We start from the raw sequence: 24736 nt of genomic DNA on the forward strand, positions 1-24736 counted from the left end.
TCCCAATTATGGAAATACAGTTTTCAACATTTCACTTTTTAATATTTTGAATTCCTAATTTTTTCCCTCCCTCTCCAAGACATCAAGCAATCTGATATAGGTTATACATATACAATCATGTTAAACATATTTCCATATCAGTCATGTTGTGAAAGAAAAATCAGAACAAAAGGGGAAAACCATGAGAAAGAAAAAACAAAAAAGAGTGAAAATAGGATGTTTTGATCTGCATTCAGTCTCTATAGTTCTCCCTCTGGATGCAGGTGGCATTTTCCATTCCAAATCTATTGGAATTGTCTTGGGTCTCTGTATTGCTGAGAAGAGCTGTTAAGTTTGTCAAAGTTGGCCATCATACATTGTTCCTCTGGTTCTACTTATTTCACTCAGCATCAGTTCATGTAAATCTTTCCAGGTCTTTTCTGAAATCTGCCTGCTCATCATTTCTTATAGAATCATAGTATTCCATCACATTAGTATACACAACTTGTGTAGCCATTCTCCAATTCCCTCAATTTCCAATTCCTCTCCACCACAAAAAAGTATAACTTTTATTTTTACAAAATTTTGCATTCTAATTTTTTCTTTCTCACTTCTTTGTAAAACAGCAAACAGTTTGGTATAGGTCATATATGTGTAATCATGTAAAACATTTTCATTTTTATTGTAAAAGAAGAAACAGACCAAAAAGAAAAAAAGCCATAAAAATAATAAAATGAAAATAGGATGCTTCGAACTCCATTCTATAGTTCTTTCTTTAGATGTAAATAGCATTTCCCATCATGATTTCTTTGGAATTGTGTTGCATCACTGTATTGCTGGAGGAATCGTGTTGGATCACAGTATTGCTGAGAAGAGTTCTTCATAGTAGATCATTACACAATGTTGCTGTTACTGTGAACAATGTATTCCCGGTTCTGCTCACATCAGTTCATGTAAGTCTCTACAAGTTTTTCTGAACTCATTCCACTCATCATTTTTTACAGAACAGTAGTATTCCATTACATTCACAATACTCCAGCTTATTTCAGCCATTTCTCGGTTAATGAGCATCACCTCAATTTCCAACATTTTATTTTTATTTAATAAATATGAATATTAAATGCCGGACAGAGAAGCGTATTTGAAACAAGAGCAATATGGAATCTGTGAAGTTGTTTGAATAGGGGAGTCACATGGTTAAATGACTCGGGCAGGAATATGTAGGGCAGATTGGAGTGGGAAGAGATTTGAAGCCAGGGATCAATGAAAGCTGTTACAATGATCCAGGCAGGAGGTGATGCTTAAATTTAGGTAGAAGCTATGTGAGTAGAGAGAAGGGTTTGGGTGGGAAAGGTGTGAAGGCAGAAATAGCAAGATGCTTCAGTTGTTCCATGGAGCTGCGATCCTCCCACCCCCTCCTACAATACTTGTCCTCCCATCAGTCCAATGGAGGGACTCCAGCCACTACAGGGAAGTTCTCCTCAAAGTTCCCTGGGCATCCTGAGAAGAACAATGCAGTACACGGGCCATCCCTCCATCCCTCCATCTTACCATATAACCAGCCCCCTTCCTTGACCACACACTTCACTGGTGACATCTTTTACTAGGCTTCCCCCTCACCCACCACGAGATTCTCCAACCGTCTGGAGGACCTTTTGGGATTCTTTTTCTTGGAGGTCCATGGTGGTTCATAATTCATAGATTTGCAACATCACCAGAAGAAGACATGATGATGATCAACCTACCTCTCCAAATAACACAAGTGCTTTGAGAGACGAGCAGGAGAAAAAAAGTCCTTCCAACTTCTGGATCAGAAAATGCTTCCTGGAGGAGGTGACATTTGAAGTGGACATGGGAAGATAATGTGGAGGGGATCAATTTCAGAGAGGAAATGCCCTATCTCTGTGATCCCTGACCCCTTCAACACCCATCGAGGGAATGGATCTACACCATGGAGTCACCCTACTGATCCACATCTAGGACACTGGACTTTGAGTCCTGGGTTCAAATCCTGCTTCAAACATTTCCTAGTTTTATGATCTTGAAAAAAAAATCATTTCACTTTTCTTTGCTTTAGTTTCTTCATCTGAGTGGGATTCAATAGCTTCTAAAATTCTTTCCTTCTCTTCATGGACTAGGTTGGAGCACCTAGTCTGGAGTCAAGAAGATGTGAATGTCTAGCTGTGTGACCCTGGGCAAGTCAATTAAGTCTGTTTGCCTCAGTTGTCTCAACTGTCAAATGAGTTGGAGAAGAAAATGACAAACTTCTCCATTATTTCCAAAAGAAAATTCCAAATGGGGTCATGAAGCATCAAACACAACAGAAAAAAAGACTGAACAATGTTCTTTCCAACTTAAAAATCTGTTTCTGTGATCTTATCAGGGATGGGAGCCAAGCATAGCTTAACCCTACTGGGAACTTGCTGTCCCCCACATCTGAGCAGGACCAGGACATGTCTTTTATAAAAACAACAGCTTCATTTCTCCCAGGTGTGGCTTTATGTTCCAAAGGTTCTCCTCACAAAAGCTCTCCATGGTATTATCATACCATTTTATAGGTAAAGAAACTGAGGTTCAGAGACTTAAAATGTCCAGCCCACAATTACGCAACCAAGTTCTACCGTATAGAGCAAAGAACTAAGAATGATGGGATCACAGGATCTGAGTTCCAATCTCTTATCTGCCAGTTAAACACCTTCTGTCACCAACTTAGGGCAAATCTACTTAGCCCCACCAGTCTCTAGGTTGGACTGGGTCCAGGGTCTTCCAGCTTTGGATCCATGGTCAGCTTCTGAGGCTCTGGCTTTTCCCTAGTGTGATGAGCTATTATCAAACTTCATTGGGCCCATCAGGGAATCTGGAGGAGAGTTCTAACCCTGCTATTTATGTGACTTTGACCAAGTTACTTATTTTCTCAAGACTTCAGTTTCCTCACCTGTAAAATGATGAGTAAACCACCAAAGAGTTTCTGTTTCTAAATGGGCCAGATCTATTCACAGGACTTTGCTTTGTAAATCTGTTCCTTTTCATTGTTCGGTTGTATCCAACTCTTTGTGACCCCATTTGGTCACACTCCATTTGGGGTTTTCTTGCCAAAGATAATGGAATAATTTTTTTGTTTCCTTCTTCTCATTTTACAGATGAAGAAACTGTGATAAATAGGATTGAGTGACTTATCCAGGGTCATACAGTCAGTAAATGTCTTAAGTCAGATTGAAAGTCAGGTCAGATGCTCTAGCCACTGGACCACTCAGAGCTTCCTATCTAACTTATTGCTATCTATGTGACTTGTTGGAGTCTTCTTCCTTCCTTTCTGTGAGGCAATTGGGGTTAAGTGACTTGCCTAGGGTCACACAACTAGGAAGTATTAGGTGTTTAAGATCAAATTTGAACTCAAGATCCTTCAGGGCTGATGCTCTATCCATTGTGCCATCTAGCTGCCCCCTTGGTGGAACCTTTCCTCCTCATTTTCTTCATCTGCAAAAATGATGGGGCTAGATTAGATCTCGAAAGTCTCCTTCCCTCTGGCAGAACCTCAAAAAGGAAGATTCCAGGCTTCTTTCTCCACCCTCCTGGCTCCAGACTCCCTCCTCCTTCAAGGACTCCATGTTCCCTACCCACCACTCCCTAGGGACACAGCTCTCATCCAAAGCTTTTACCTATTCCCCAGACGCCCGCTGGTTGGCCTTTGGCCACGACAAGCTGCCATCCTCTGTGAGGACTTACCCCCACCCCTCCCATACAAAGATGACTTTGCGATGTTTGCCAGCCTAATGGACTTGAACTCTGGACCAGAATGGTCAGCTAGAAGCAGAACACTATCTCATTAAAGGGGATTTCTGCTCCTATTCAGATCACTCTGGCTGCCTGCCCTTTTAGCTCTGAAACTGCCTGTGATTCTGCAAAGACCATTTCTGCTTTAAGTACATTTAGAGGTGGCTAAATGGTTCAACTGATGATGTTCAGGGCTGGCCTGGGAAAACCTGATTTCATATTCAGACTCAGACATTAATCAACTATGTGGTCCTGAGTGAGTCACTTCTGTCTGCCTCAGTTTTCTCATCTATACAATGGGGACAATAATACTCTCCAAGATTGTTGTGAAGATAGTATTTGTAGGGGACTATATGAGACCTTAAAGAGCTACATAAATGCCGGCTTTCATTTGATAGCCTCCATCAGGAGGTGAGCAGACTGCTTCATTGTTAGGATCCTAGAACTGAAGTTGGTCATTGACAGAAACCGGGAAAGGCTGCTTGGAGAAGGAGGCATCTGAGATGGGCCTTGAAAGGAAGAATTTCCATTTGTTGAGTATGTTGCAGACAGGAGATCTGGTGTAAGCAAACTGTCAGAGAGGAAAGATGGCAGGTAAAGATTAAGATGTAGGAGAAGTGGTTCGGTTTAGGAGAAATATAAAAGCCTTGATAGTGTGAGATAAAATTCTCAAGAATAGATGAAGCTAGGCTGTGAGGGGACTCAGTGGCAGGCAGAGTTTACACTGCGCCTTATAAGGCAAAATGAAGGCTTTTGAGAGTAGGGAGGGGTGGGGCTGACCTGTACCTTTACAATGTTCCAGGTCCCTGTAAAGAATGGATGGGAGGTATTTAATAGAGATCAGATTGCTTGCTCTCTTGGGGAGAGAGGAGGTAAGGAAGAGAGGGAGGAAAAATCTGAAACAAAATCTTTTCTTAAATAATATTTTATTTTTCCAAATACAAAAACTATCCAAAGAGAGTTTTCAACATTCATTTTTGCAAAATCTTATGTTCCAAATTTTTCTTCCTCTCCTCCCCCTTTGTCCCCTCCAAGACAGCAAGCATGGAACACAAAATATTACCAAAACATGAAGGCTGAAAACTATCTTCACGTATATTTGGAAAAATAAAATACTATTGAGGAAAAAAAGTAAAGGTAAAAGAAAAAAATGGATGGGAGAGGCAGAAAGACTTCATACACATAAGATCAGTTGGGAGAAAACTATTCAGGTCAGTGGTAATAAAGGCCTAAGAAGGGTGTGACTATGGGAGTGGAGAGATGGGGAACCAGTTGGAGAGAGATTTCAAGGGAGAATCAACTGGACTTGTCAAGTGGCTGGAAATGAAGGGATGGACTCGAGCTTTAAGCCTAGAGGACTGGAAGGATGGTGATATCATCAATAGAGGCAGGAAATCAGGGGGAGGGACAAAGAATATTTAGATCTGCTCTTGTTGAGGTGGAGGAGACAGGATGTCATCCCCGTTGGGATGCAGGCTTGGAGATCAGGAGAGAAGGCTGGGAGTCACTTGTCTGAAAAGAAGTCGAAGTTCATAGGTTCCAGAGCTGGATGGGACCTTAGGGATCATCTAGTCTAATTTACCTATGCCATTGTGGATTACTTTTTTTGGAGGGGGTGGGGTTGAGAGGACAGATAGGTACCATGATACATAGAGTTCTGGACTTGGAGTCAGAAAAATTCCCCTTCATGAGTTCAAATCCATCCACCCTTATTAGCCCAGTGTGATCTGGGCAAGTCATTTCACCCTGTTTGCCTCAGTTTCCAGGAAATGACAGTTTTGAGTGTCAAATTATTAATGTTCTTCCTGTGACTGTGGTTCTGGAGAGTGGGATGTGTACTTTGGACCAGAGATGACAACAGAATTGAAAAGCTTTTTCTATCACCAAGATTAAATACACAATTGCCTAATCAGGGGAGGAAACAACTTCAGGGGATTGAGATGATTTTTCCAAGATTTTACAGACAGACCTGACATTTGAACCCAGATATTTTGACCCAAAAGCCAATGTTTGTGTGATCATGGTTGTTTCTGTTGTTTTCCTAGCCACATCACAGTAGCCGCCAAAGAATGAAAGAAAATGTTGGATGAACTCTTCTAGGAGTAGGGTATAGTGGGACGTGAAATAGAGCAGAGCCTGGGTACCCATATTTATGGGCTGGGAGGAGGAATGACAGGTAAAAAGAGGATCAGGACCAAGAAATAGGAGGTAAAATCAGAGAAGAGAGTATTCAGAAAGAAGGGTGAAAGATGAGATGGGAAACAGGACAATGAATGGTCTGTCATTTGCTTGATGATAAGTTAAGGAGGGGGTGAAGATGGAAAAAGGTCACTGGGTAGGAAACTGATCCCGTTCAAGAGACCGATTGATGGAAGGGATATGAAGAATAAGGAAATATTGTACAGTAAGGGGGTTTTTTCTAGGGGGTTAGTTATCAAGAAAATAGAGAGAAAATAATAGCTCTGGAGGAGTGGACTCAAAGAAAAATGTTTTAGGATGGGGAAACAAGCAAATATATATGGCCAGTGAGAAACAAGAAGAGTGGAAGTCAGAGCTGGGAGGGATTCTAGGAAAAAGGATGCAGGGATCTTCAGAACACAAAACAGTTCTTCAAACTAGACCTTATGATGTAGACTGTTTAAAGTAGAATGTCAGAGCTGGAAAGAGATTTTTATCGATAGAGAGCTGGACTTTTAGTCCTTAAGTTTTTATTTCAAATCCTGTCTTAAAGTGGCCTTGTGATTCGGGATAAACTATTTCTTTTTGTCTGAGTTTCCTCATTTGTAAAACGGGGCTGATGAATGCCGTTGTGAGAATTAAATGAGATCACTATGTAAAGCACTTAGCACAGTATCTGGCACAAAGGAATGGCCATATCAATGTTACCTATCATCATCAATATCGTGATTCTCAGCATTAGTTTCCTCCTCTGTAAAAATGGAAACAATAATAACACTTGCTTTCCGGAATTGTTGTTAGGATCAAATGAGATAATGTTTATAAAGCGAATTGCAAACCCTAAAGCTATATATAAATACAGAAAATAGTTACAGAATAGCAGAGCCGGAGGACCTTGAGCACACCCCGGTCTGAGCTCGGGGAAAGTTGAGCATCTAGAATGCCGGGCCAGAATTGTTGCCTCGGAGATGAATTGCAGGAGGGAGCCAGGTTTTTTACCTAGAGAACTGCGCTACCCTGAGTGACTAGTAGGTTCTTGAATGAAGCTCTCCCTGCTTTTGGAAAAGAGGAAGGGAGAGAGGGACGGAAGGGATGGAAGGGACGACCCCGGCCTTCTAAGCTGTCGCAGCTACCTCCCTCCCTAGGGTCCATTTGGGCTGCCGGGGAGGAAGCATGCCCCGGAGTAGTGAAAGTGGCCCCCTCTAAATTTAACATGGGGCAAAGCTCCAATGGTCTCTCCTTGGTTAAAGCCCGTGTCCGATCTGGGAAGTCTCTCTGAGACTGTCCAGTGCCATTCCTCTCATTTTACAGATGAGAAAACTGGGACGCCAAAGCCTGGGCAGGGGGTGGGGACGGGAATGCCATTTTTCAGTCTCCAGGCACCGGGCTTGCCCCAACTTCCCCCACCCGCGGGTTAAAAGTGAGGTCCCAGGTGTCTCGGGGGCTGGACCAAATGGCGTCCCCAGTGACCTGCAGTCTGTTCTGCAGAACCCGAGTCGGTTCTCGGACCTGGGAGTTTGCAAAGCTATAGAAAACGCGTGAGCCTCGTGCAGGGAAACAGGGAAAGCAGGATGCCACAAGGTTCGGTAAAACCCTGGGGAAATTGCGCAGCTCCAACCGAGCATCCGCCCAGCCTCGGAGGCGCCGGTGACGAAGCAGAGGCTGCTAGCGGAGGAGCGCGCTGTGCCTTTAAGGCGCACCTGCGGGCGCTCCGCTCTGCCCAAGAATAACCTCCTGGCCGCTCCCTCTGCATCCCCCACCTCCATCCCCCAGCTTCGCGGCGCCGGGAGCGATGCCGCTGATTGGCGGGAGCGGCAGCCAATGACGGCGTGAGGGGGCAGTACTAAGGAGATGTTGGGGGACCCGGGCCGGCTCGCCGAGTACTACGCGCACAGATTCCCCGCCGCTGTCCTGGCGAGGACGGGGTCCGGACGGGGGGTTCCCTTAAAGGAGCGCCGCCACTCTACCTGACTCAGGGGGAGCAGGTAATCAGGGGATGGGAGGGGAGTCCTCCCACCCACTCGGGGAAGGGGCTGGAGGGCGGAGCCAGGAGCATTCCGGGGCTTAAAGGGCCCCGCCCTATAGCTGCGGGACTGCGAAAACCGGGGTTTCGGGGCTAAGAACCCTAGTGGATTTAGGGGGCTGGGCGGTGGGGTGGTGGGGCGTGAAGAGACCCGGGACAGAAATAACCTTAGGCTTTAGAGTAAAGGACATAGAACACGCTGCCTAAGCCTGGAGAGGGCGAAACCTTAGAACTTAAATGTCAGCGTCCTCGAGGCACCAGAGAACCCAGAAATTCGGTGCTGGGGGCCCCTCGAAGCACGGAACGTCAGAATTGGGGGGCTTAGACCCCAGAAAGTCAGAGCTGGGGAGGGACTTAGAACAGAGAACGTCAGAGCTGGGAGGATCCTTAGAATCCAGAAAGTCAAAGTTGGGAGGGCCCTCAGAACACAGAACGTCAGAACTTGGGGGGGCGGTATCTTAGACCCCAGAAAGTTAGAGTCGGAGACTCAGACTCCAGAAAGTCAGAGATGGGAGGGTCCTTCGAATCCAAAAGGTAGACGTGGGAGGCCCCTTAGAACCTAGAAAGTCAGACCTGGGAGCGCCCCTAGAACACAGAAAGTGAGAGGTGGGGGGCCTTAGAACAGAGAAGTTTGAGGATGGAGCTTTTACCTTTCATTAAGAGTTGGAAGGCTCTTAGAACCCAGGATGTCAGTAGAAGGTTCAGAACTGGGAGGGACCTTAGAAACATTAGAAACTATAGTTCCATGACTCGTTTTGGGTTGGCTATATAGATCTGGCAGTCATCTGCAGAGAGGTGATAATTAAGTCCATAGGAGTGAATGAGATCACCAAATGATCATCTTAGAGAAGAGAGGGCCCAGTGCAGAGCCATGAAGAACACTCCCAGTCTGTGAGGGTGATAATACAGTAAAGAAGATTGAGAAGCAGCAGACTGGTTGGATAACCAGGAGAGAGCAAGAAATTCCAGACACGAGAGTATCTAGGAGAAGGTGACCCTCAGTGTCAAGTATTATATAGAAAGGCCAGAAATTCAAAGTAGCCCTTCGATTTGACAATTAAGAAAACAGTGGTAACTTTGAAGAGAGCAAATTCAGATTAGTGATGAGATAGAAAAGCAAACAGACTACAAGGGCTGAGGAGGGATTGAGAAGAAAGTAGGTGAGTCAGGAGGACTTGAGTTCAAAACCTGCCCTCCTACTAGCTGTATGACCAGGGGCAAAAAGAGGGAGGAGGGGAAAGAGAAGAAGGGAGAGAAAGAGAGAAACAAAAGAGAAACGAGGAAAGAGAGAGGGAGAGGAAGGGGGGAAGAGACAGAGAGAGAGGGACAGACAGAGAGAGAGGGAGGGAGGGAGGGAGGGAGGAAGAGGGAAAGAAGGAGAGGGTGAGGGAAGGAGAGCAAGTATACCTTTGGTATGTTCATGGAGTATGGGAAGGGGAAAAGATAGGAATAGTCCCCAACGGTTTAGTTTTAAGCCATTAAAGCTACACTCAAACCTTGTTATTGTTTTGCTGAGGCAATTGGGGGTTAAGTGACTTGCCCAGGGTCACACAGCTAGTAAGTGTTACATGTCTGAGGCTAGATTTGAACTCAGGTCCTCCTGACTTCAGAGCTGGTGCTGCACTCACATTTTTGGAATACTAAGACTTTTCCTGTACCCATATATTGATCTTACAGGACAAGATAAGGTGGCAGGCATAGAAAAGGGACAGACACAGGGCTGAGGGGCTTCAGAGGAGGGAACAATTCCTTTGTAGCATCCGTGAAAGCTTAGTAGATTCATAGGTAGATGAATGGATGGGTAGATAGAAATAGAGGTACATAGATATATTGATAGATACATAGCTAGAATTGTAAGGCACTTTAGAAGCTGTTGGTTATAAGATTTTGGATTTAGACTTGGGAAGATCCTTAGAGGGTATCAAATATAAGTTCTTTATTTTCTTGTTGAAGAACTGTCATTCACTGGTTTTTCAGATATGGCCAATGATCCCATCTAGAGTTGGGTTGTTTTTGTTTATTTTTGTTTTTTAATTTTCAATAGTATTTTATTTTCCAAATACATGTAAGGATGGTTTTCAACAAGTCCTATCTAGGTAACTATTGGAGTAGTTTGCTATTTTCTCCTCCAGTTCATTTTATAAATGAGGAAACTGAGGCAACAGGGTTAAGTGATTTGTTCAGGGTCACACAGCTAGTAAGTGGCTGAGGCTGAATTTGAACTCACGAAGATGAGTTTTCCTGACTCAAACCCAGGGCTGCATCTACTCTGCTTCCTCGTGGCGACACAGCAAATTTAAATGACAAACTGAAAGTAGATGTCTCAGGCAGGATTTGAACCTCGGACCTCCTCACTCCATCTGCTGTATCCTGCTGCTTTTCTAGCAGATTAGACGATTTAAAAAAAAAAATCCTCTTCCTTAAAAAATGGAATGGATTGTATCCATTAAGCATCATCAGACATGCTCCCTTGCCAGGTGTGTTGCTGAATCAGTTTCTGTTCTTGTAGGTGCTAGACCATCTGGCTGCTGAGTTTCCTTCCAGCTTTGCAGAGATACTGTGTCAGTCAAATAGCATTTATTAGTCCTACTGTGTGCCAGGCACGGTGCTAAGTGTCATGAATCCACTGTAGAGTGGACTGGCACCCTCTTCTCGTGACTGCTCCTTGCGGGGCTATTTTCCGGGCTCCAAGGCAGGTTCTCTACTTTTTGGCAGGTCTATAGCATTCTCCCCCACCCTAAGCATAGCTACAACAGTGCCCTTCATGGCAGGATATGCCCACTGTTTAGCCCCCTTTAAATATCCCCGCCCTGGCAACAATGGATGACACTATCTGTCTTCCACAGGAATAACCTCCTCCCCAGAAATCAATTTAAGTTGAGTTTTTCCCATTGCACCTTCAGGCTGGCTTGGACTAGACCTAGTTTAAGGAACCTGACTTAGGCAAGCTCTGAGTCTGTACAGGAAGGGAAATCAGAGGGATTCTAGATTGCAGAACCTATAATGTAAGTGCTGGAAAGGAGCTGAGAAAATTCAGAGGTTAGATCAATTAAGGGCTAATGGAGGTCCTGTCAGTTCTAAATTTATGATCTTGTGACTAGAGAACATCAGATATCAGCAGTAAAAGGAGCACATTGACCATGGAATGTCAGTACCATCTAAAATCTCAGGTGATTCAGAAGATGAAGAGATCATTTGTGGCTGGAGTTCAGGTAGAATCAAAAAAGTCTTAGAGAAAATGATGTTTGGTCACTTTATTAATCAGTAAGCATTTAGTTACCCACAATTTTATTCCAGGCACTAGGTACAGGAAGACAAAAGTGAAAGAGGATACTACTTATTAACTACTTATTATGGGAGATGGGTGGTAGGATAAGGAATTGAATGAGTAAATGAAAAATCATTTAGTAAACACTAAGTGCTGTGTTCTGGGGATATAAATGCAAAGCAAAGGGTTCATGACTCAGAGAGCTTATATTCTAATGGGGGAAGTAACAGATATAAGGGAATGGAGGCATTTTGATGAGTAATATTGCAGAACAGCAAATTGACACAAGGTATCCAGGAACAATGGCAAAGTTGATTTTGTCATGATTCTTCATTCTAAGAGGGAGATACAGGGAGCAGGGAGAAAAGGATACAAGGATTATTCACGTGGTTACAGAAATTGAAGGAGAGTGAAATGAAACAAAGCTTTTCTGTAATAATGATCTTAGAAAGTCAGTCATCAATCAGGACAGATTTTGGAAGCCAGGAAGAGAGAGGGGTGGAAGTAAATAAAATTAATAAAGCTACAACAGTGAAAGTAATGCCTTGGAGATGGTGTTTCAACTATTGGACTTCCCAGAATTGACTTTAGACAGTGAATGTTTGAAATTTTTTTAAGTTTAGAAATTAGAGAAAGAATTTGGGCAATATGGAAGAACTACTATGCTAAGTTCTATGGAGAGAATTTTTTTGTGGATCTAGTGTAATGGGAGTTTTTAATTTTTAGTTTCTTTTTGTTATTTATTATTTGGAATCCAGGACCATTCCTTCTGCAACTTTTGGTTAATTGAAAGCCTGTTCTCTGTTAATATTAACTTTACTTGATCAAAGTTGATTCATGAAATAATAATGTTAAGAGAAGGGTAGAACTATTTTTCTTAGTTGAGAGGTTGTTGAGATGGCTGAAATTTATCCTGTGGGATGTTAACTTGCAACCTTAAATTTTTCTGAAGTAAAAAAAAAAAAAAACCAGAAGAAAATTCTCAGCTTTCCTCAACATGTAAGCCCCTTCTTCCTCTTTTAGCCTATTTATGAACCTTTTAAATGTAATTTAATTCTGTTATAAACTGACTTAGTTTACCTATAGAGTCTGTTTAATTAAGTTTGCATCCTTAAAGGATGTATGAGATTATGACTTTGCTAAACTAAGTTTGTTCAACTGTTGTAACATTGAAGGAAGCATAGGATTATGAATCTGTCATTAACTTTTATGGCCTGAGAAAAATGTACAAGATAGGAGAATGTAAAAGAATTGTTTTTCTGTCACTCTGGCAGAATTTTATCTCTGAGGCCTTGTTAGAATACTAATTGAGGTTCAGATTTTTGTTCTGAACTTATGCTTAAGTATAAAAAAACATAGGTTTTTCTAAACTCTATAATTTTTGTGTTGTGGTAGATTTATTTTGGTAGAAGTTTACTCCCACATAAACATAAATAAAGAGGAGATATTTTGCCCATAACACCAGTAATGATGAGAGAAAGAGTGGAAAATATTAAAAAGATAGTAACATAGTTTTAAGCCATCCCAGGATATCAGAAAAGCCCACATTTATGTTGCTAAATAAGATAAAGGGCTTTAACAGACACAAATATAATTGGGAGGCTTATCTCTAGAACTTGTCAGTGAGCTTACAGACCTCTCTAATATCTAAAACCTATGGGGGTAAAAAATTGACAATTTCATTTTTTTAAAAAATGACTTTTGGAAACAAATGAGAAAGAGAATGGTATTACATGTCCCTAAATCTTTATAGAAGAACTTTTTGTAGTAGCAAAGAATTGGAAATTAAGTAGTTGGTCATCGTTTGGGAAGTGGATAAATGAGTTGTAGGAGATGAATGTGAGGGAATATTACTGCCCTGTAAGAAGTGATGATTATGGAGAAGCATGAGAAAACATAACAACTGATTCAGGGTGAAGTAAGCAGAACCAGGGAGGCAAAATTCACAATGACTACAATAATGTTAATGGAAAATTGAAAGAAGCCAGGTGATGCAGTGGATAAAGTACTAGATCTTTAGTGAGGAAGACCTGAGTCCAAATACTGCCTTAGGTGCTTACTAGATGTGTGACCGTGGGCAAGACACTTAACCATTAGTTTCCTCTACTGTAAAGAGAGAGAGAGAGAGAGAGAGAGAGAGAGAGAATAATAGTATCTACTTACCTTAGTGGTTGTGAGGATCAAAAGCAAATTCTTTGTTAAGTGCTTATTATAGTGTCTGAAATGCAATATATTTTATATAAATTATTACATATTATTAATACAGAATAAATATTATTAATAACATAATTAATTATAAAATTAAAGAATAATTAATAATAAATAATAAAAATCATAGTCATAATAAAATGATTGAAACTGAATTCAGTGAAATTTTAATGACTTATCAATCTCAAAGTATAAATGTAGAGGAGTCATACCCTTCCTTACAGAAATGGAGAATTATTAGGTATGGAATACTGCATAGGTCAGACTTTTTTGGTTAAAATTGCTGTATTTCCCTCTACTTCTTTGTTAAAATGTGATGGTTTTCTGGGAGGAGAAAGAATGGAGTACTTTGGGAAATGTGGGTGATATAAAGACAAAAAGGATCAATAGTGGTTTTTTTTTTTTAAATATGAAAGGGCTTTTATTAACCAATACTTATCACTGTAAAAGACATCTAGGAATCAAAAAAATAAAAAAAGCTCAAGGCATAAAGGAACAAGATCATAAAAAACAAAAGAACAGAGAAAAGTCTGAGCAAATGGGAAAGCTCTCAGTAGAAAAGAGAGAGAGAGAGAGAGAGAGAGAGAGAGAGAGAGAGAGAGAGAGAGAGAGAGAGAAACATGTTGAATTTGACCAAAATAGTTGAAATTACAGAAATCAATTCAGAGTCAGTTATCACCCTCTTTCAGCCTGTGAGTGAAGTAATTCTGAAAAATGCCCCCCAAAAGGAGGAAGAGTATAGAGAAAAATTGGGACTACATTCTTCTGAAACTTAGCCCAAAACAGGGATAAATGGAGACCCAGAGCCATGAGCTACAGTAGCCAAAAAAAAAAAAAAAAATCAATGAGACTGGATTAAAAGGCCAAATGAAATGAGCAATGAGAGAAGGAAAATGAACCTGAATGGCAGTTTCCCAGAATATCATGTCTCAGATCACCATAAAAAGAAAAAAAAAAATGGGGCTAAAACAGTAGACACCAGGTTTGTTGTTATTGTTCAGTCATTTCAGTTGTGTCCAACTCTCTGTGAGTCCTTTTAAAGTTTTATTGGCAAAAATTATAGAGTGGTTTGTCATTTCCTTCTACAATTCATTTTATAGATGAGAAAACTGACATGCATAGTTAATTGATTTGCTTAGTGTCATGCAGCTAGAAAGTGTCTGAGACTGAACTTGAACTCAAAAAGATAAGGATTCCTGATTCCAAATCCAGTACTTGTGCACTGTGGCACTCCCTAACTTCCCAAATACCAGGTAGAACCAGTTAATAGAGGACGCTGATCCTAAAGCTCCAATACCAACTCTACCTCCTCCACTAGTGGTTTTGTTGAGATTGAAAAGGGAAACCCCAAAAGTTTGGGGTCATAAACAGGTGTTGTGAGGTGTCTCAAAAGAATTTGCAGGCTTGAACCCATTTCCTAGTCAAAGGGCAAAGTTTATTGTAATTGTAACACCATTACAAAGTAGGCTGAATTTCCAAAAGAAATTGTAAGAGAAACAGAAGCAGGAAGATACATTTATTGACATGCTAATTATGTGGCCCATAGGTAGGACAGAGAAGTGGTCTCCAGAATTTGGTTATCACTGACCAACAGATTATCTATCTGATAGTCAGCAATGAACCGAGGAGTGGTCCTGGAATCAGACAGATTGTCAGAACAATAGCATTCCTAGGTTGGGGTGGGGGGGAGCCAGAGGACTTTGGGATCAGAGAGATTGCCAGAACAGAAGCCCCCTAAGATCAGGGAACCCCAAAACCACCACTGTATTTCTCTAGAAGTTATATCATATCATTTGCTTGGATAGAGATTTCACAGCTGACAACCTTAGTAGAAAACGTCGCTGAGTTGTAGTGACTAAAAAATTGGTTGATGAGCCTCCTCACACTTCCTTCTGGGCTGGTCTCTGGATTGTAAAAATCCACATTCTGATGCCATGCATTATTCAGAGCTTTTCAGGCTGGTGGGACCTACTGAAGCGCTGCTAGTAAGAACTGGGGTGGGGAATCCTCTCTGGTCAGCACAGGAACAATCCGAAAGAATTTGCAAACCTGAAATCTGTATGGCAAAAGGGAAGTTTATTGGCACCAAAAAGCCAGCTTTGCTAGGAAGACAGACTTCTCAGTGGGTAAGGTTCTGTTGGGGAAAATGGCAAAGGTTAACACAGAGAAGAGAATATCTTCACAGTAGGCAGGAATCCTGGCAGGCAGCCTTGCCAAGAAGAGAGCTCCCTTGGCAAAGCTAATTCCTGTTTGGGAGTTCTGCAGAAATTTGGAGTTCAGAATTGTCTTTTATTAGCAGTCTGAGATTTGGGCTTCCATTGAATGAGATTCCTTCAATGTTGTCAATGCCCCCAGGCTTAGATTTCCAATTGAAAAGAGATTAATTATCTTGGAGTTTCTGAGATCTCCAACTGAATACAATCACTTATCTGGAAGTTTGAGCTACTGGGAGATCCCAGCTAATCTTCAACTCAATAGACCTTGTGACCACATCTCTGGCCAGATCTCTAACTGAATGAGAGCACTAACTGCCCTGAAGGAGAGCTTCAGTGTTCACACCCATTATTACCAGAGCTTGTCTTCCTTGGCACAGCCTCTAAGACCACCACCACATTCCCCGCCCCTCCCCGTACTTGTTTATGAGGTTATTATCACTAGAACAGAGATAATTTTTGTACAGATGAAGATCTGAGAAATAGATATATCACTATGTATAATGAACAACAGTTTTCCTTATAGAGTGTTACTGTAAAAGTTACTATGTTTCAGGGGCAGCTAGATGGCTCTGTGGATAGAGCACTAGTCCTGAAGTCAGGAGGACCTGAGTTTAAATCTGGCCTCAGACACTTAACCCTTCTCAGCTGTGTGACCCCTGGGCAAGTCACTTAACTCCAATTGCCTGAGCAAAAGAAAAATTACTATGTTTTTATTTGTTATTTTGTTAAAGACATTCATTTTATGTATACATCTACATTTACACACATATGTATTTCTATATTCTTTTCTATTCCCATTTAATAATTGCCATTATTTTATAATGTCTAATTTAAAATTACTCAGGTCCTTAAGGTTCCTTTGTTTATGTTATTATATCTATCTAGTTTTGAAAGGAGTACACTGAGGTCCCCATATATTCTAATTTTGCTGCTATTTCTTTCTGTAATTCAATTAAATTTTCCTTTAAATTCTTAGTGGCAACTAGGTAGTCTAGTGGAGGGAACACCAGCCTGGAGTTAAAAAGATCTGAGTTCAACTTGAATCTTACATTCAAGTAACCCTGTGTGACCCTGGGTAAGCCACTTAACTCTGCCTCAGGGAACTGAGGCAAATTATAAAAACAAACTGGAGAAAGAAATGGCAACAGTATTTTTGATAAGAACACGCAAAAGGAGATATGAAGAATTGGGCACAACTGAAATGAATGAACAACATTATTATTAGATTCCAATCTATTTGGTGCATATACATATATTTATGTGTACATATATATGAAATTTTGATTTGTTCATTCTGGTTTTTAGTGACATCACTATTTAGGTAAGGTTTTCTGCCTTTTTTCCCTCCTTCCTTTTTTCCCCTTAGGAAGGCTAATTTCACTTATAATTTAATTTTTCATCTCTTCCAACCATTCTTAATGTTCTTGTGGCCAAGCTTTTATTTTCTGAGGCTCTTTTCTTTTGGGTTTCTCTTATGAAATTCTCTTAATCCACAGGGTTCTTGAATATATTTAGTTTTCTTTTTCCTCAATTTGCTCGTTTCTGTATCTGGGATGGTTGGTGTGTTTAGACTGGTCCTATTGCCTCTGTAGTTTGGATGCTGCTGATGCTAAAGTTGTCTAAGACTTGGTCCTACTCTCTGCCAACATCCTGGCTCTTTCTCCTTGTAGCCTGATTCAACACAGGTTTTAGCCTCTTCCTTTCTATAAAGGCCCTTACATAAACCCTATTTGGAGTTACCTGGTGTGAACTTGACAGGCCCTACCCAGATGTCATAGATTGTGCTGGCCTTTTTCAAGGCTCCAGGTTTGAGGGATCTCTGCTTGCTATTCTGGTCCTGTCCTTTTTATGGTTCCAACAGAAGCTCTGATTTCAGGTCTTTTGCTGGGTCCCTGGTGCCAATTGCTCAAGAGTTTTGCTTTCTTCTAGACTCTGGGTACTTCATAGGCTTTATTTCCTGCTGTGACTGGGATATTTTGGCCCTTTTTGTTTTATCCCATCTCTGTCTCCTTCTTGAATAAAACTGGGCTTTGGGCCTCCTAGAAGGCCATCCCATAGAGGCTTTCTGGTCCTGTCTCCCTGGGCAATGAGGTCTGGCTATCTCTTGCTGCTTTTGTCCTCCAAGGCCTAGGTCTCACTGGCTTAGGCCCCAGTTCCAGTGGGTATTGGCTAATTCCTCTGCTCAGAACTCCGCAGGCTTCTGGCAACTATCTGGCAACTCTGCTATTCTTTCTTGTGTGGTTTTATTTATCATTATTCCTTCTGGTGTATTTTTAGAATTTTGCTGGATTTCTGTGGGAGAACTATGTTCTTTTAGGACCTTTCATGTCACCACCTTAACAGAAAGACCCTTACTTCAGGGCGATGGCCAAGCAGTGGAGAAAGTTTTGGGTGGAGGAATTATTGTTTGTCTTCATGTCTGACTCTGTGACACAATTTGGGGTTTTCTTGGCAAAGACACTCCTCAAAAGTATAGAAGGGACATGATCTGCTTTATCTGAAAGAGCTCCTCATTGATGAAATTCTAGATCCTTCATATCTTGTTTTGAGACAAGACTCCCTTCATTTATAATTTATTTTCATATTTCCTATGAATAAACTTGTGAGTTTTTCCAGCTCTAGGCTCATGGAAGGAAGGCTGGCCCCGGGGCCTGGCTCCTTCCTTGGGCTGGGAATGGGGTAGAGTTGGGGAGGGCACTCAGGCTACTTCTACTCCTTGTTGCTCTGTTCCTCAAGCCCCTCTGGCCCTCCCACCCCATCTGACTCCTTGCCCATATAACCCCTGACAGCTCTGTCTTCAGGCCATTTGTCTGACCCTTGACATTTTTGTCCATCCACTTCCCTACTCTTCCATTCTTCTGACTCCTGACTCTCTCCATGTTTTCTCTAGCTTCTACCATGGCGTTTTGCACCCAGCTGATGTTGCTGCTTTGGAAGAATTTCACGTATCGAAGGAGAAAGCCGGTAATGGGGGGCAGGGAGGAGAGAAGGGACCCAGCCTAAAGTGAGATTTTCTGGATCTGTAGAGCCATGATCTTGTAGGGACCTTGGAGGGGTTCCTGGTAATCCCCTCATTCTCTCCCTGCCCCCCTCTCTCCCAGGTACAGCTGGTCATCGAGCTGCTGTGGCCCCTGTTTCTATTTTTAATTCTGGTTGCGGTCCGTCAGTCCCACCCTCCCTTCGAGCACCATGAATGTGAGTCGGCTTCCAGAACCTTGCCCTCTGCCTTTCCCCACTTTTCCAGGAAGCCCTCCTCAATTTCCCCTTCTCTGAACCTAAGCGTGCTCTCTCTCTCCAGTTCTTACCCCCCTGCCCCCACACAACTTCATCATCTCCTTGTCTCCATCCCACAGATCCCCAGCTCCCATCCACTTTTTTTGCTCCCACGTCCCTTGCGCCCTTTCCTCTCAACCCCTTGCCTTCCTGGGTATTTGGGCGGGCAGTGCCCTCAGGATCCCAGGGACTCGCCGGGGATGGGGAACTGTGGGTGGAAGAGAGCAGATGGGCCCTGACCCATCCGTTGTCCACAGGCCACTTCCCCAATAAGCCGCTGCCTTCGGCGGGCATGCTGCCCTGGTTCCAGGGCATCCTCTGCAACATGAACAACCCCTGCTACCGGTACCCCACGCCAGGGGAGACCTCCGGCATCCTGAACAACTTCAACGAATCCTTGTGAGTGAGCATAACCTGGGGGGGAGAGGGGAAGGGGAAAAGGCGAGGGCAGGGGGCTCCTGGGCTCCGCTCACTCTCTCTGGGGCCTTGCTCCCTTCAGCCCTAGTGTTCCTGTGTTTGAGTAATGGGGCTGCAGGGGCTCTGAGGACCTTGCCAGGTCTGAAATTTGGTGTTCTAAGCATCTCTCTAGCGTCAGGGTCCTGGATCTGGAGTCTAGGTTCTAAGGCCCTTTCTGGATCCGGCAAGTCACATTTATTGGTCAAGGACATGCATGTGTTAAGGGCCTACTATGTGCTAGAGAGGAGGTGCTTGAGCCGAGCCGTGAAGTAAACCAGGGGCTTTAGGGGCCGGTGGCAGAGCACAGAGATGGCAGATTGTGCACAAGAGTTAGTCAGCCCAGCGTGCCTCACACACACAAATACAAGGGGAGGAATGATGGGTAAGAACAAGTAGGGCCTTCAGCGCCAAACAGAGAAGCTTGGATTGCCTTTCAGAGCTAGTAGGGAGCCACCGGAGGTTTTTGAGCTGGGGAGTGACATGGTTAGTCTGCTTTAGGAACATCAAGTCACAGCTGATGGCCTAGGAATGCTTGGGGGAGGAAAACCAGTGGGAAGCTGTTGCTTTCCTGACTCCTGACTCCATGGGAGAGGGTCAGAGGAGATAAGGGGATTCACACTGGGGGAGGGGGATCAGAAAAGGCCGAATGGGTAGGGAACTGCAGGGCTTGGGGGGGAGCCTTAAAAATGCTTGGGCCTGGGGGGCGGGGTGAAGGGCAGGAGAAAGACCAGGATAAGTGAGGGGCAGCCATTCTCTTTCTGAGTGCCCTCATGCCCACTTTCCAGGGTCTCCAGGCTCCTGGCTGATGCCCAGCTGGTGCTGAGCAGCCCCAATACACGTAGGACCCTTAGAAGCTTCAGGAAACTGCTGCCTTCCCTACAACCCCTCCATGAGTCTGGTGAGGGGAAAAGTGGTTGGGGGAAGGGAGGAGGGTGTAAGTACCAGAGGGCAGACTTTGGGTGAGCATGAGGCTCTCAGATCAAGGGTGCTGGGCCTAGAGTCAGGAAGCCCCAAGTTCAAATCCAACCTTAGACACATTAACTTTAATGTGACCCTCAGCAGGTCATTATTTTAAATTAATTTTTATTTTGTTTTCTTCTCAATTGCATGTAAAAAAAATTTTTTTAAGTTTTGAGTTCCCCCACTGTCTTACCTGAACCCCAAATTGTCTGAAAATAAAGAATTATCTAGAAAAAAATGGCTCACTCTATAAATGGGTCACCATTGGACAAAATTGAGAGAATTTGTGAGACAGTGAATTTATTACCTAAAGTACCTAAAAAAATCTAAAAACTCTGATTCCCTCAGTTCTTTCTCTGGAGGTAGATAGTAGTTTTTCATTACAAGTTCCTTGGAATTATCTTAGATCTTTGTATTGTTGGAAAAAGCTAAGTCATTCAGAGTTGACCATCATACAATCTTGCTGTACCTGTGTACAATGTTCTCCTGGTTCTGATTATTTCACTTTGCATCAATTCATGTAAGTCTTCCCAAATTTTTCTGAAAGCATCCTTGAACAGGCCATGTAACCTCAGTTTGCCTCAGTTTCCTCAAATGTAAAACAGGGAGAATAATATTATTTAATCCTCGCAGGGTTGGTGTGAAGTTCAAATAAGATAATATTTGTAAATCATCTAGCACGGGGCCTGGCATGTAGTAGATAATATATAAATGTTTATCCCTTCCTCTCCCCAGTTCTGTTGTTAGAAAAAATTTGAGTGCTTGGGAGACTTTTTTTGGTGGCTGACTTTTTTGGGTCTTTCCCAATGAGACAATTTAGTGCAGTGGAAGGAAGGAATCTGGAGTTCAGAGACATACATTCAAATTCCAGCTCCATCACTTATTTGCTTTCAGCAAGGTTATTAACCTTCTCTTTAGAACTCAGTTTCTCCTTCTATGAAAGGGGTAATTATTCCTGCCCTGCTTCCCTCACAGAAATGGATAGGATAAAATAAAAGAATGGATTTGGAAAATGCTTTCTGAAACTGTAGTCTAGGACCTTGTAAAATAGCATGTAAAGTACTTTATAAACTGTAAAGTGCCTCACAAACTGTTAAGTGTGCTTACTCTCTCTCACTCTCTTTCCCCAGACACATTATATATTAAAATATTTTATTATTTTATATATATTTCATATAATATAATATAATATATAATGTGTGTTTATATACACACACATGTACATATCTTTATACATACATCTTTATATACATGGTATATATTATTAATTATGCTATGTATCATACATTATATGTGACATTATAATTTATTGTCTATATATTGTTATATATAAAGACAACATGTCTATACCCATATCTATCTGTCTGTAAGACCTGTGGTTGGGACCCTCTCCTCCTCAGCCCTGCCACTCCGAAGCTACCTGCTCCCAGGAGAGATCTTCTCCAAGTTCCTGCAGGAAAACACATCCCTGCCTCCGGCTCTGGCCGAGGAACTCCTGGACACCCAGCTCAGTTTGCGAGGGGTAGGTAGGGCTGGGGGCCCAAAGCCTGGGCCGGAATGTTGCTGGGGATGGGGAGGGACAAGGAAGAGGGCATGTAAAGGGGCAGAGGCTCAGTGGGCTCGGTGGCAGTGGGTTTGTGAAGACACGTCTGAACTGCTGAGCATTGTGAGCCGGAGCAATTGAAGTGTAAGAACAGACAGCCCTGCAGGGTCTGGGCCTCTGACCGCCCAGTCGCCCACAATTCCAGGGGCCTGATGGTGAAACGTTCTCCCGGCCACCGCCATAGACAAGTGAAGGTCTCAGAATGAGACTTTTTTCCTGTGGAAACCTGTCTTGCCCGACAATACATGTTTATAAATAATAGAGGTAGTTTTTTTTCTTTTTGATAGGGATGAAGGGGGAAAGAGAGAGGCAGAATTTCATTATTTGCAAATAAAATTTAAGAGAAAGTCAGAGACAGGGAATGGAGTCCTGGGTTTGCATTTAAATCCTGTCCCACGTTTGGTTGCATTTGGGGAGGTCACTTAATCCACCTCTTCCCCAGCTGCCCCCGGCCTTGCCTTTGCCAGATCTGGTCTGCAATGCCTCCTTACTGGGCACCTGGCTCCACGCCTCTGATGCCCTGCAGGAAGGCCTCTGTGCCCTCCCTCCAGCCGAGCTCCGAGCCCTCGGAGCCAGCTTCCTGTCCCAGGCAGACCCGGAGCGGCTGCTCGCTGTGAGTCTAGGGGCCTGGGGGGGCCGTAGGATCTGTCTGTTGGGGGCTCTGGGCTTCAGAAGGGCCATCCCTGGGATGGGAGAACTGTGGGAGAAGCGAGAAGCTTAGATGTCTGACCTCCCTCTGGTCCTGGGACTGAAGGAAATGAAGCCCTCCCTTCAGCGTCCACATCCATCTGCTCTTCTATCTGTCCATCCCTTTATCTGCCGTCCACTCTGTCTCCATCCTTCCATCTATCAGACGTCCATCTTTGTCCATCTCTCTACCTTTCCCTCCACCTGTCTCTTTCTCAGTCTGTCGGTCCTTTTGTCTAAGGCCCTCTGTCTGTCCTTCCATTTGCCTGTCCGTTTCCCCACGTTGATCTGTCCCGCCATCATTCTGCCTTTCCTGTTCATCCCCCTTCCCTTCGTAGGCATTGAGGGCCAATCATAGACAGCTGAGCCCTCAGGCTGTGGACACCTTCATGGAGGCATGGGAGGCCACCAGTAGGGAGGTAAGAGGCTCTCCCTGTCCTCCCCCCACCCGGAAGGGTGAGGATGGCTGCCAGGGGCTGGATGCTTTCCCCAGAGGATGCTGAGAGAACGTGGGGGAGGAGTGGGACACAGATACCTCGAGGCCTGAGTGAAGGCCTGGGAGAAGGCGGCGCAGTGGGGATTGGGTCCCAGAAGGGAAGGTGAGGAAGACTTTCAAGTGTGTCTGTAAAAAAGAACCCAAAGGCTTTGGAGTTAGTGGAGCAGAATTCATATTATAGAACTGCTTGATGTCCCTGAGCCTCAGTCTCCCCATCTGTAAAATGAGAAGCGTAGATGAGATGAAGTCTAAGTCCAAACCTAAACCTGATGATTTCTAGGACAGGAAGTTCATGGGAGACCTTGAACCCCAGGGTAAAAGTTAAGGGATCATCCCTTGGGGTCCCCAGCCCTGTGCCCTCCCATACCTCTATGGGGCCTGCTGCCCCTTTACCCTTCCAGCTTTCCACCCTGCCTGGCTTAGCAGAGCTGCGGGCAGAGCTGCGGAGGGCCCCAGGTCCAGGGGGCCCCCTGGAAGGAGTATCTCGAGTCCTGTGTGGAAAATCTAGGGATCAAGGATCTGAAATCCCCTCCCTCAACTGGTATGAAGACAATGACCTAAAGATGGTGTTGGGCCAGGGCCAGGGAAGATCGATCTTTCCCCTGGACAACAGCACTAGTGAGTTACATCCCCTCATCCCGGCCCTCACCCAAACCCCCCTACCCCTTCAGGGTCAGCAAGGCAGTGTGGCTCAGTGGGAGGGACCAAGGTCTTGAAGTTAGGAGACCAGGCCAGAATCCTTGGGCAATCACTTTTCTCTGGGGCCCAATTTTTTTCCTCTATAAAACGTCAATAATAATTCCTGCTGGGAACTCCTCTCAAAAAGTAACCTCCCCTCCCCCCCAGAAAGAGCCTCAGACCAGGAATCAGCAGTCCTCCTTCTGGAAAAACTTAGCTTGCTTTGTGATGTCCAGTTTTTCCTTTCTCTGAGCCTCATTCTACCCATCTGTAAAATAAAAGTGTGGATTTGCAGACAGACAGCCCAGGTTCAAATCCTGGCTGGGTTAATTACTTTCTCTGATACTCAGCTCAGATCTCAGATCGTCAGGGACTCCATTTCCCCATCTGTCCCTTCCCACTGTTAGCCCACGATTCAGTGACTCTTGATTGGAGGTTGTCCAGGGCTTCCCCTCCTTCTTCCTTTTTCAACCCCTAGGTTCCTTCTGCCAGACGCTAATTGAGTCCATGGAGGCACATCCTATATCTCGGCTTCTGTGGTGGAGACTCAAACCCCTTGTTCTTGGCAAGATCCTGTACACTCCTGACATGCCGTTCACCCGGAGAGTCATGGCCGAGGTGAGGGGGCTCCACCTTTCCTGGAGCCCGAATTCTGCCTCTGGTTTAGGCTCTCCCCTCCTCCTGGGGGGGCACCTCCCGGACCCCCCTCTATGATCTGGGCCCAGTCCTGCCTCCTGGGGAGAGAGGGGGCCATCTTAGAGAGGAAGCAGTTGTGAGGAGCACAAGGGTCCTAGCAAAGCCCAGGCTTAATTAGAAGCTGCCTGGGATAAGAGTCAGGGGACTCCTGAGTTCTAGCCATATGTCACTCAATTAGTGGGTGATCAAGGGACTTCTCTGACCCTTCGTTGCTTTTTTTTTTTTTTTTTTAAAGATGTGG

General features: G+C 43.8%; 1 protein-coding gene across 8 annotated transcripts in view; it reads left to right on the forward strand.

Moving 5' to 3' along the window:
• Positions 1–7451: 7451 nt before the first annotated feature.
• ABCA7 (ATP binding cassette subfamily A member 7) overlaps positions 7452–24736 on the forward strand; it is a 46132-nt gene continuing 28847 nt past the window's right edge. For 3 of the 8 annotated variants that reach the window (XM_031948019.1, XM_031948022.1, XM_031948020.1), the window contains exons 1-10: positions 7456–7916; positions 18537–18610; positions 18748–18841; positions 19177–19318; positions 20161–20273; positions 21736–21857; positions 22381–22551; positions 22964–23044; positions 23523–23739; positions 24278–24417. In XM_031948019.1, coding sequence (XP_031803879.1) covers positions 18545–18610; positions 18748–18841; positions 19177–19318; positions 20161–20273; positions 21736–21857; positions 22381–22551; positions 22964–23044; positions 23523–23739; positions 24278–24417 — 1146 coding nt within the window. In that variant the 5' untranslated portion in view covers positions 7456–7916; positions 18537–18544. Of the gene's footprint in view, positions 7917–18536; positions 18611–18747; positions 18842–19176; positions 19319–20160; positions 20274–21706; positions 21858–22380; positions 22552–22963; positions 23045–23522; positions 23740–24277; positions 24418–24736 lie in introns of those variants that run through there. The other 5 variants (XM_031948027.1, XM_031948025.1, XM_031948023.1 and 2 more) reach the window with 5 other exon arrangements.

This window comes from Sarcophilus harrisii, chromosome 1, assembly GCF_902635505.1.
Source record: "Sarcophilus harrisii chromosome 1, mSarHar1.11, whole genome shotgun sequence".
Lineage (NCBI taxonomy): Eukaryota > Metazoa > Chordata > Mammalia > Dasyuromorphia > Dasyuridae > Sarcophilus > Sarcophilus harrisii.